This window comes from Dreissena polymorpha, chromosome 10 (assembly GCF_020536995.1).
Source record: "Dreissena polymorpha isolate Duluth1 chromosome 10, UMN_Dpol_1.0, whole genome shotgun sequence".
Lineage (NCBI taxonomy): Eukaryota > Metazoa > Mollusca > Bivalvia > Myida > Dreissenidae > Dreissena > Dreissena polymorpha.
The window spans coordinates 28,557,386-28,571,204 of NC_068364.1; the positions used below are offsets into that span (position 1 = coordinate 28,557,386).

At 33.8% G+C, this 13,819-nt stretch overlaps 1 protein-coding gene across 1 annotated transcript; it reads left to right on the top strand.

Moving 5' to 3' along the window:
- The first annotated feature begins 1,107 nt into the window (after positions 1 to 1,107).
- Positions 1,108 to 3,359, top strand: LOC127849002 (uncharacterized). Its single transcript, XM_052381729.1, has 2 exons — positions 1,108 to 2,088; positions 3,007 to 3,359. The coding sequence occupies exons 1-2, from the start codon at positions 1,839 to 1,841 to the stop codon at positions 3,357 to 3,359; spliced, it is 603 nt and encodes a 200-aa protein (XP_052237689.1). The 5' UTR covers positions 1,108 to 1,838.
- Positions 3,360 to 13,819: the final 10,460 nt, after the last annotated feature.

Below are 13,819 nucleotides of genomic sequence, written 5' to 3' on the forward strand. Positions count from 1 at the left end.
GGTCCAAACTTTTTATTCTAAACTGGATTTTTGCGCTAAGATAAGAATTCCATTAAAAGAATCAAAATCATATAAGCGGAAAGTATCGACCCTGATAAGCCTGTGGGACTTCACATGCAATTTCTGAAAAGATTCATACATTCATTAAGTCCTTTTTTCCCAGAGTCAAGATCATTGATAATCAAAGTAGTACAATTTATTGTATGAATTTCAGTGACTTTTAAATCAATATGCCTTGTCATAGTGAAGTGTTTTTTTACAATCACTAATTTGGTTATTGGGAAAATGCCCTTTGCAATAGGAAAAAAGTGCATGTCTTTTACTTAATTGGGAAATTGTTGTTGTTTTTTGTATGCAAACAATTACTTAAAAATCGAGAACAAAAGTGTTTTCCATATTATATTTACTGATTTTCAAAAGATATGGAAAAAAATATAATTGTCTCCCTTTGTTTTCAAGGGACGTAATTCTTTTACATTTGCCTTGTAGATGACAATAAAAATCCCCATGTTCAGCAATATTTATAGTCTATTTGTTGCCATAGCAACATAATTATTGACGTATGAACAAAATGAAATGACGTACATAAACTCAATATTGCCATCTGTCCATGAAAAGTTTCATGAAAAAATATGAACTTTTAAAGTAATCGCAGGATCCAGAAAAGTGTGACAGACTGACTGACAGACTAACATGCTTACAGACACACGGACACACAAAGCGAAAACCATAAGTTTCACCGGAAGGGGACTTATAATCATATAAATACAAGATAAACAGTAGAGACAACTCTTACAGGATCTGGTATGTAGTATTACACAGTAGTGTCCCTGAAAACATTTCGTGAAATCTGTACCAATTGATTTTGCATCGGACAAAATGAATGCAGGTTTTATATTTAATTAAATGAATATTTGTGTACATACCATGTTGAGCTATAACTGGACTCTAATATATATTTTTTCTCATTCCGATTTTACGAAAGTATTTTTGGATTCCCTCTACGAAAACTTTTACAAAATAAGTATTTAAGAATTTTAAACAAGTTTAAGCTTATTTTTCTATTTTCTTTCAGACACTGCAAAAAGGTAACACTTATTTCCGACATTGTAAAAAGTCAGTCAACAGACCTTCAACAGCTGTCAGTTTCTATCCAAACTATTCTGAAAGAAATGAAGAAACTTCAAGACAAACAGGAGGCTAGCATTAGGTCTGTGCAAAGTTCATACGATCAACAGTTAAACACAATACAGGAAACTCGCAGAGATATAAATTCAGCCTGAGACACAATTGAACTGAAGACACTGAAGGAAATGAAAGATACTCTAACCAAACTGCAAGCCTCTTCGAAAAACGATGTTGACAACTGCATCAGGCTAAGGGATGAATTGAAACAACTTCGAGACTACATACAGGACATTAGTGATAAACGCAAACTAGAACTATCTTTTATAGCCACCAGGAAATGTATGGCTATAATAGAACAATCTAACACTTTTCTGAATAAGAACTCTCTTCAGGATAAATTTTATTTAACAGTCCAGCCTCACAATGACATTGTATAGAACTTATCCAAACTTTCTGGCCTTGGGAGGATTGAAAACAGTATCAAGACATTAATGATGCAAGAGAATCCAAACAGGGTAATCACTGTGCAGGACAAGTCAGTACACAATGTGAACATATCAATTGATTCAGAGGAATGCAGAATCATAGCCTGCCTTGTTCTTCCCGACAGACAGGTCTTGATTGCAGACAACAATAATAAGAAAGTCAAGCTTATTGACCAGCAGTACCAGGTGGTGAGACACTGGAATGAAACTACCTGATTCTTGGATATGTGTCAGATCACGCCCAGTGAGGTGGCAGTGACTGTGGATTCTAGGGACAAACATAAGGTCCAGTTTATCACAGTCAAGAACAGGCAGCATTTGACCGGAAGGAAGCTTCGGTTAGAACATAGATGTATTGGTATTGCCTTCCACCAGGATGAAATGTATATTACTGCTGGTACTGCATTGTATAAGTACACACTCAAAGGGAAACTTGTCAGCAAGGTGTATGAGGATAAGTCAGAGAGTTTTAAAGGTAGGAATCATAGTTACATGTAATTATTATTGATAACCTTATGAATAAATATATTTAGAATAAACCATCAGTTTATATCAAGTCGCTGTTAAGAATACAATTTCATATTAATTTGATTCGAACATTCTATGTATATGTCATGTCTACAATAGCGTGAATTCATTTAATTTCACCAACATACAATTGCATGGATTGGTAAAATGGGGCATTTTAATTGGTTCTTTTTTCATAATGTCTGATATAAAACTTTATCTTAAAATATGTTGAACGTTCGGTTTTAAGGTTAAAAAGACACCACAAAATTAGGGAAAATTAATGTTGCTTGAATTATACTGGTTTCACAGTAGACACAGATTGCTTTGTACTAACTGTTTGTAACCTTTTTTTCAGTTTTTGGTACATTTTAAAATTTCAGTAAATGAGTATGCATTTATATTTCAGTAATTGACTTTTGTAACTGATAAATACTCTGGATACAATTTCAATTTCAGTAACAAAAATAACTATTCTTATTCTTTTGAATAATGGTCATGTACAAAATGTCATTACATGTATGTGTCAATAAAATTATAACTATGTATGCATGTATGTATTATGACTGCATGGCATGGAGGTATACCACCTGACATATTTCTGTTCATATTACAGCGATAATATGTCCGCCTATGTTTGTTGTGAAGACTTTAATTGTTCTAATACTCACTAATTTGTCAAACATTCAGAGAACACAATACACTTAGACAGAACTTCCTTCACAAATTCATAGTTATTATTATTATTGGATTGTATGCATATCTGTATAATGTGTTGCATCTGGTATTTAAAAACGCATTAGTAATACAGTTTCAAAAAGATTTCTTCTTGAATACTCTATACATAATTGATTATTTAATATATTGATGTATCTCTGTTTTACAGTAAATAGATGTGTTGTGAGTCACAGAGGGGACACGTTGTACATCACACACAGCTCCCAGAACCAGCTCCTCACACTGGTCAAGGATGGTTCAGCCCTGACCTTCTTCACTGACCCTGCACTACAATGGCCACAGTGTGTACACGTTACACCTGGAGACCAAGTGCTGGTCTGTGGATACAATTTTCACACTATCCTTCAGGTGGACTGTGAGGGCAGAAGGAAGCTTGCTACAATTGCTTCAAAGGAGGATGGAGTGGTGTCCCCACGGTCAGTCTGCTACAACCGGAACACTGACTCCATCCTTTTGGGACTTGGTGGCAACAGCAGTATCCTGGAGTTCAAAGTGCAATAGTGTAATTCTCCATGTATTGTGATTTATGATTCTGATCAGATGATTTAAATTACCATTGGATTGTGTTGAACATTCTGTTATGATACTATAACATTCTTAGAGTTTTACAGGTGAAATTATTTTGTAAACAAAATTGTAATAAGCTAAAATAATTTTAAGAGTTTCTGTGAACATAAGAGCTATCATAGAGGGTATTTTATTGTTGCATCAATTATATTATAACAATTTTTTTTGTTTTTCTCATTGACACAACAAGTTGGCATAGATAGGTTGTCATTTCTTTAGCATACACAATAAATGTGTTAAATATAAAAAATATCTTTGATTTTGAAGAGCGATGAATTGTTTTTTTTCTTGCACTGACAACATGTTTCTTGCTAATTTGCGATCATGTCATTTATTTACTGTAACTGTCTTACCCAGCTTTTGATCTACATTAATATCAATTAAAATGTTGAGAATATTTTCCTCCATGAGACCTGAACAAATTAATCGCCCCATTGGTACAAACAGGTACCATGTGGCATTTAATTAAAATGTGACATGGTACCTGTTTTCACCAATGGGGCGAAGTGGTAATTCAGCATGGGCTAATATGAAACGTAAAAAAATGCAGCATTGCGTTTTGCAATAGTCTAAACCAGGTTAACTCGGTGAATCTATTTGATCCAAATTATAAATATTAAACATCTAAACCAGGTAAAAAGAAGGGGATATAATGTGGTTGTGTGGTCAGTTAATTAGGGGGATTCTGGGGTGGGGCATGGGTGATGGTTTGGGTGAAGTACATTGTAGTATGTTAGGTGAGTGTTGTTTTGTCAAAGTATGAATCAAACCTGATCATAAATAAAGAAGTTAAAGCGATTTTAGCAAAATTTAATTAATTGACATTGAGAGTTAATGTCTTTCAAAGGTCAAGGTCAAATTCAACTCGATAAGTAAAGTGGATCATAACACAAAATTTAACACAATATTCAAAGTAACTAAGTCAAAAATGGGCCATAATTCCGTTAAAATGCAAACCAGAGTTATGCAAATTTGTCATGTACAGTCCTTTTACGATATTTAGTGAGTGTTCCAATTCTAAAAGCAATAGCTATAATACTTTAGGAGTAAAGTGGACCAACACACAAAAAGTAACCAAATTGTAAATTTTCTAAGTATAAAAAGGGGCCATAACTCTGTCAAAATGCCCGTCAGAATGACATAACTTTGCATGCACAGTTCCCTTATTATAGTTAGTAAGTGTTGCAAATGTGAAAAAAATAGCTTTCATACTTTAGGAATCAAGTGGACCTAAACACAACACCAAATTATTAATTGTCTAAGTATAAAAAGGGAGCATACAACTTACAAAATGCTTGAAACAGGTTTCTGCCCTTGTTTATAGATTGGGGTTATGTTAGTGAAGAGGTATGCATAATATGAGAGAAATATGTCAAGGGACTTAAAAAAAATGTGTGGTGGTACGCACACTTTAAAATAGATTTATGAATAATATGCATATTCTTAGTGGAAAAATGGCCATACTTCTTACAAAATGATTGTTACAGTTGTCTTCTATGGATTATAGATTGGGGTCATGTTGGTTAAGAAGTATGCAAAATATGAAAGCAATATGTCAAGGGAAATAGAAAATAGTTGAGGTGGTACGCACGCTTTAACATAGAGTTATCAATAATATGCATATTCTAAGTGGACACAATTCTTAAAAATGCTTGATACACGTGTGTGGTCTTGTTTATAGATTGGGGTCATGTTGGTAAAGAGGTTAAACAAAATATAAAAGCAATATGTCAAGGGATAACTTGCAACACTCCAACGCTCACGCCGACGCCGGGGTGAGTAGGATAGCTCCACTATATATATTTCATATAATAGTCGAGCTAAAAATGAATGTAGACTCAAATACAAAACATCAGCGAAATATCTGAAAGCGTTGAGCAAAAAACCTCCGGAAAACGGTTATAGAGAACATTGCTAAGTTCAAGGCCCACATATTTGCCAAAAAATGGAATCACACTTCATCTGTTAAAGGGGCTGTTAACCAGATTGACGAAAAAAAAAGTTATTAAATACTCTATTTTTACAATTAAAATTATTAGATTATATTGATTAAAATATCACGACTTTTATATAACATTACTTGGAAAAAAGTAATCTAAAAACGATCAATCTACTTGCGTGGTTTATAGTGTGTACATGTATATCGTTATGTCGCCTATTTTCGATGTACTTTCGATTTCAAATCGCGAACTTGATTTCCGAATATACTGAAAATATGAAAACTTTTTTTCATGTAATATAATATTCCAGTCGGGATTTCGTCAATCTGGTTGACAGCCCCTTTAAGTCATGAAGGTAGACTAACATGCCAAAATCAGCACAATATCTGACAGGGTTGCTTAAAAAACTCTAGAAAAAACGTTTATTATAGAGAACATGTCTAAGATAAGTTAATTTCGCCAAATATCAACGGACTCTTACGAAACTCACACTTTATATGTAGTCATGTAGATAATAATAGAACTCACATACCATACCTAAAAATCAGCTCAATATGTGATTGCATGCGAAAAAACCCTCTGAAAAGCTGGACAGACAAACAGACTGACTGACGGACAGTGCCACTGCTGCCACCCTACTATGGGCATTACCGTTATTACTCTTAGTTTTCGGACAGACTAAGTTTTAGGACGCCCTCTTTTTTAGCAAAAATAATTATTTTTCGTTACTCTTAATTATTTTACATACGGGTTTTCATCCATAATAAATGTCTCTTAATGTTCAGACAATATATTTTACCGCACGATTGTTCAGACTTCGGTCCTGTTTTCCCTTATCTTGTGACACTTTGATCAAGGATTTTTACAACCGGATTAATGTCATAAAACCTGAAAGATTCATGTCTGAGGGCAACTGATCATTTCATTCGCGTAGTCGGGTAAACAACCATGTACATTTGTGTACCAGCAGAAAATAATAAACTCACCCAACAGCATTTGAAACAGTATCGTCTTATAAAGGAAGCAATGTTTTATGTTGTTGTTTTTTGTTCAATATAACTTGAGGCAAGAATTAGCACAGCTGTGATGTTGTATTTATTTTTTAAGCAAGAACAGAAAAATGCTTCAAAAGAAAATTATTACACATTGATTTATCACAGTTATGACAATATAATTATAATGTTCGGACATTTAATTTGTGTCTCTAAACTTTTGGACACCTACATTTTTTTAATATTTCGTATCTAAATTTTCGGACACGATACAAACAGTAATAATGGTAAATATGTATAAGTCACAATTTTGTTTTGATTCAGGCATCTTTGATGGATCAGACAATGTTCTGAAAACAGCTGCCATCAATTCAAGAGATGAAAATTGGCATACATGATGGTATCAAGAAAGTGTAATTTAATTTTTGGTTTAATCTGGCATTGTACATGGGTGTTAATACACTGTATTTAATTATTTGTATAAGATAATTTACATATTATTGACAATTCAGTATCTCGTAATTAAGACAACAGACAAACCGACTTGGGTAACTTTCAAATTGACAATCATTTTAATTGATATATCCATATATCAAATCCATTATTATTTACTGAGACTTTCGTTACTCAAACATTAACCAATTAAATCGTCATGGTTATGGAGTGCGTTCAGAAAAAAATGCGAAAACAAAAGCATATATAGCATCTAGAGGATGGTATAAATATAATTTAGTATAATATTAAATTAAATGTGAAGAACGGAAATACTTTTTTTAGAAATATCTTTTATCTTCTGATATCAAAATGTATTAAGTAAAAATGCAGAACATAATAATAATTGGATCATTTTAGTCGATGGTTTAAAAATCAATTATTCAAATATATAAAAATAATGACATAAGAATTTTCAAATATCATTTTCAGTATTGGTTACCATCCCATGTATTGTTTATTACACATGTGTACCTTTTAGCTACAATCAAAAGCAAGGTTTAAACGGAAGTTTTTTTTTTAATTTTCCAAAGCTAAGATGGAATGTCCATTCAAATCACCATTCTCAATTGGTGTTTGCTCTTTTATGTTTTGTCATTGAACAACCACAAAATGTGATGCTCAAGTGCCAGGTTGAGTATAATATTGTAGAACATTTGAGTCTCAAACTCGGAAAACTGGGCTTAATGTGCATACAAAGTCGTACCACGTAAGCCTGTTCAGTTTGCACTGGCTAATCTGGGACAGCACTTTCCACCAAATCAGGATGCTTGATAAGAAAAGTTTTCCTTTAAACAAAACATACAATAAAAGCAAGTGTCATTCCCCTTATTAGCCTGTGCGGTCTGCACAACTTTATCTAGAACAACACTTCATCTATATGCATTAAGCCCAGTTTTTCCAGAGCATTTAAATATGACTGACCTTGATTTAAGTGTCTATGAAAGTGGAAGCCTTCTTATTACTGTAAACCTATTGAAGGTTTTTGTAAGCTAAGCTTTATGAAAAATATGTTAAATATAAATAAGCAATGAACAGGGAAAAGAAATTTAATACATGTGCAGTACACACAGTCTTTCAGGGAAGATACTTTTTGCATAAACAATATTTTTGCTCAAAAAAGACTTAATATAAACAAAAAATAAATGCGGAAGGTGTTGTTCTTAATTAGCCTGTGCGAACTGTACATGCTGATCTGGGACAACACTTAACGCTTATACATTACACCTGGTTTTCCCAGAGCAAGGATCATATATTATTTTAGATAATGGCTGGTTCACAGGCAAGTGTATGCCCATCATAAGGCATCAAAAAATAGTCTTGTTTCCTGTTACCCTAACGACCGTATGTTTTTATCGCCGACCGTATTTTTTCCACATAAGTTTGACTTTACCGCAGGTTCGTGACAACATCGATAAATTTAGCCGTGCTTGTGTCTTTTCATACTTGCGAGCGCATATCCGGTCAATAAACATGGCGTCCAGTCTGGCCGAGGTGTTAAAATGTCCAAAATTAAAAAGCCTTGTGACAAAAAGTATATGTTGTATTGCTCATTGTCAGACGTAGTCAGATAGCTATTCAATGGTGCTCAGCGATGCCCTTTCGTGTGTGAATTATGATGCAACCTACTCGGTAAGTCGTTAGAATTTGGTTTCGGAATTTGTAAAATATCGGAATATGTAATTCTATTGAATATATCTTTTGTTGTCACATATGCCTACTTTAAATAGAAACTGAATTTTAAAGATTTGATATTTGGAGAAAATGTTTCAGACGATTTATGTTTTAATACAACTTTTCAACCATTCTTGTAATTGTAATTACCGTACCCCAATTACAAGGATACTCCTTTGTGGCGATTCTTGAATCACAGCCCTGTTAATGTTTTTGAGGTTGGGATGCCACGGATTAGCATAAAACAATATCAATGTATGACCGTGTTTACTAACAACACAAAAGAATCATCATTATCGTGAGTGTATCTATTGAGTGATGTATATATATAATAATCACCTGCACATAATGGGTTTTTTTCAACAAAGTCTCACTTCATTTTTTTCTCAAATCTTTTATATTTATTAGACATGGGCCAGGTCTATGACTACCAGTCTTCATTAAATATTTTTAAGAATGAAATTAAGAAGTAAGTTATTTAAGCATTCACGAAATACGTGTTGATTTAAAAAAAAACATTCATTCATTCATTTAAAAAAATACCTACCTACCGAAGTTTTTCTCAACTCGTTACAGGAAGCAGACCATTTTTTAAAGGCCTAAATGACCCTAATCAACTTATAAAAGGGAAGGGTATCAGGAGTTTGTTGTTTTTTTTTAAATGTCATTAAATATATTGACTAACCATTTTGTACTGTTTTGAATAATCCTTACTTATTATAATAAAAAGAAAAAAGGTTTATTAAAAAGATTGTCTGCCCCGATATAATAAAATGGGACCTTTGGAAGCAAACGATAGTTCTTTACTTAACATCAACATTTAGGCTTACATAGTTATCAGCGAAATTACTTTTAAATACTCAATGTTTTTCCCAAATTATAGAGCAAAAGCGTAATGAACCAATTTTGAGTGATAATCGTCTTTTAATGAACCAATATTTTCCCAAAAAAATGTGTCCGTCCTGAACGTTATTTTGCTTGTTTAAACATAATGCGTACATTTTTTGTTTAAAGGGGCCGTCCAACAGATTTCAAGTTTTGGTAATTTGACAGAATTAAAAAAAAATGTCAGATTCGCAAAGTTTCGTTTTAGTTATATTTTTTAGGAAATATTAATACTTACAATTTACCATACTCTTAAATATCTATTATATGCATCTTTTGATGATTTGAAAACCTGAAAATTATAAAGCGTCGTGCGACGCGAAACAATTAAATATTTTGGAATGTTCTGTTGTTGTCGTTTTATTTTGGGATACTACGACGATTGCTTATATAGGTAAATAATACATCAGCACTAAGCATGAGCATGGATGGGCGAGGGGTCTAGACGGGAGACCTTTTACTCCAGGACTCCAGGGATCAGTGGTTCGAGCCCTGTTGAGGGTTACTTGTTTTATTTTTTTAAATTATATTCTTGTTGTTTTTTTTACTGGAGATTTTTAGTTCAAATGTTAAAATTTATCAATATAAAGCATTTAATGACAAGCTTCAATACATGCCAAAATCTGTTGGACGGCCCTTTTAATCTACGACAATTATTTAAAAAATAACCAAAATGTGAACAGAGCCCTTTAACACATTTGAGGACATATACTATATATATTATACTTAATTTTTATTTACAATGCTAAACTCCCATAGGCCATCGTGACATAGAAATACTGTCAGACCCAGCGGGAAAAAAATTACTGTCCAAAAAGTACTGTCGCCCGCTGCCTTGGCAATCACGTGCCACCAGCGGGAAAAAAAATACTGTACAAAAAATACTGTATCCCGCTCCCTTAGCAACCACGTTCGGAATGTTCGAAAATTATACTGTCCCATTCGTGCATGCGCAGTACGCAATTTTGCCTTTCCGCTGTAAACAGACGACAAAATGGCAAGCAAACGTTCTTCAACGATAAGCAAGGAGGATTTGAAGGCATTCGATCGCGACAAGGACTCTAAACACACTAAACGTTTAGTTAAACATGGTATGAACTTGTACAACGAAAATCTTCGTTCCAATTACATGGATCTTGGTGATCTCGTGGAAAATCCAGCGGAACTTAACAACCAGTTATTGAGTTACGCTTTTTCTATGCATCTGTACGTCAGAAAAAAACGGCGAGGAACTAAAGAAAAATTCTTTGGACAGTCTGAGGTATGGAATTTCCAAGCATCTCTTCAGCACGTATAACATTAATTTGAAAGACCAGCAATTTTCATCAAGTAATGAAACCTACAAGTCAAAAGCTAAGCAGCTTAAGCGAAGTGGACATGGGAGTGTCGACCACAAACCTGTAATATCAGACAGCCATCTGGAAAAATTAAGTGGCAACAGTGTACCGTTTAATATTAACATATTAACACTCCATGTGGTTTTCAAAACAGGGTGTGGTTTAACTAAATGTACTATCTTTTGAGGAGAGGTCAAGAGAATTTAGGGTCAATGACGAGGTCAACATAACTATAGCAACTGATTCAACCGGGAGAAAGTTCATACACCAGGTCATCGCAGAATCAACAAAAAACCACGGGTAGGTTGAATTAAAAATATATATATAATGTCAACCTTTCAAATCGTAGTAATTTTACTAAAAGCTGACAGTTTCTGCACAAAAAAAACTATTAAAAGGTGGCTGTTAATTTACTTGACAGAGGCAAAAAAACACATAAATTATATGGAATTTTAGTGGTGCAACCGCATAATCTTTTAGCAAAATTATCTATTTTCGGTTTCAGGCAATTTCAAATGTCAGACCAGTTTCTAATTCATCTTTTTAGGATTGACGATACGCCTAATGATACCACAGGAGAAGGAAAGATCTACGAGCAGCCTGGCAGTACGTTTTGTCCAGTCCGATGCTTTGAGAAGTACCTATCTAAACTGAACCCTAAACTCGAAGCATTATGGCAAAGACCGTTAGAATCATTTCAAGAGACCAGTGACATTTGGTATTATTATACCTCACTTTTATTTGCAATGCTAAGCTCCCATAGGCAATCGTGACATAGAAATACTGTCAGACACAGCGGGAATAAATTTACTGTCCAAAATATACTGTATCCCGCTGCCATAGCAATCACGTGCCACCAGCGGGAAAAATTTACTGACAAAAAATACTGTATCCGGCTGCCTAAGCAATCACGTGCGGAATGTTCGAAAATTAAACTGTCCCATTCACGCATGCGCAGTACGCAGTTTTGCGTGTCCGTTGTATTTGGATAATTAAAATATCGTTTGCAACTGAAACTGTGCTGTAGAATAGATTAATGCCATTATTTAAGGTTTGACAGGAGTCAAAAAGAAAATCAATTTAGTATAAACGACACGCTTACCTCAACGGCAACTTTCCAATTCTAATAACAATAAAGTAACAACGATATACACTTCCAGTGTCTGTTCTTAAGGTGTTATGCATGACAAACACAATCCGAAATACGTTTTGGATTTGTTCGATGCTTTAAACAAAAATTTTACTGTTAAAAAAACACCACGTCCGTAGTGTTGTCCCAAGATGTTTCGTCACCGAAATGACGTCACACAAGTACGTCATAAATTGCGTAATCAAGTGATGAAAATAAAATACGGAAAGCTGGTTCCGTAATATATTTTTAAAGAAATAATTGACAACTAAGAAAATTGATGGGATAAATTGATTACTATGTCGGTGCCGAATAAAGCGAAGTTCATTTTGCTCTGCCCGTAAATCTGAACCACTTAACATATTTATGGTTGTTCATTGCTGAAATTAAATTCAGTTATTGAATATTAAAATTGTTCATGGTTCATATAAATTGTTCATGTTTGAATAGTTTATTCGGTATAATAAAATAAATATTACATGTCTGACAGTGTGACAGTAAATTTGTCAACTTTCTGAAAATTACTGTCAACCTCGGCTTTATATATATATATATATATATATATATATATATATATATATATATATTTATATATATATATATATATATATATATATATATATATATATATATATATATATATATATATATATATATATATATATATACCAATTTGTATTCTAGTGAAAAGGCATCAATATAGATCTCGTTTGTACAGAACCCTTCAGCAAATGCAAAGGGAATTATAACACAGATAGTAAAAAAAGGAGCACAATACATTTTTTCATAGGTGTGTGTTGGAGGGGGGGAGGGAGGGGGGAAATATAGTAAATAGCACTATCCACATATTAAAACAGGTGAGGGTAAATGTAAATGAGCTGCGCTCTGGGATAAACGAGCTCGGTGTATAAGCGTACAGTTTCCTCCAGATAATAATGTGCAGTCTGCACAGGCTTATCAAGGACGACAATTTACGCTTTTATTGAAGTCTCTTCTAATCAAAAATCAAGTCTAGTCCAGTCACTTTAAGCATCATTTTTCCCACAGCGATGCCCAAATGGTAAAGAAACACCTACGGTTATCAAAACAGCTTGCTCGCACCAGTTTCAAGACATTCCTCTTGTTGTTAAGCAATTCGTTCAATGGTTGATACAAAAGGTACGGCAAGTATACGAAAGAGGCCAGTACCAGCCATTCGCTTGGGACCCAGACCATTTATTATTTATTTTGGCAAGTCTTTTAAGATAAGTTTCTTAACGTATGACAGATAAGTAACTAAAGTTTTGAGCAGCACACATACCACATAACTGAAACAAATTTATTGGACGCTCATCTTCATAAAAATATGTCAAACGAGCCTTGCTCATGGTTAAACACATGTGCGTAAATTGTCATCCCATATTATCCTGTGCAGTCCACATAGGCTAATCGGGGATGACACTCTTGGCCTAAACTGGATTTCGGCTGAGAAGGGACTTTTTTATAAACAACAAATACCATAAAAGCAGAAAGTGTCATCCCTGATTAGCCTGTGTGGACTGCACTTTACAAACATGCATTAAGCCCAGTTTTCCTAAATTGAGGCTAATGTGTTTTGAAATATTGTGGGGCTAATTTTGTAGAATGGCTGATTCAGAGTCTGTACAAAACTCAGTAAACAGATGTAATTGAGTGAATAAGTAAATAGCAGTATCCACATATTAAAACAGAGGAGTGTAAATAAAACCTATGATAATGTTTGCTGTGACAGCTCTCAGCAACCATTTTGGGTTATAAACAAAGATCTATAAATAAATAAAGATTTGAAACATTTATCCGGAGCAAAAGAAAGTATCAGACATTCTTGCCGTGAGATACACAATCGCCATGTTTTAGCCGACTTGCGTAAATTAACTGCCATTATCGTTATCGAGTTCACACATGTCTTTATTGACATTTGATTGGT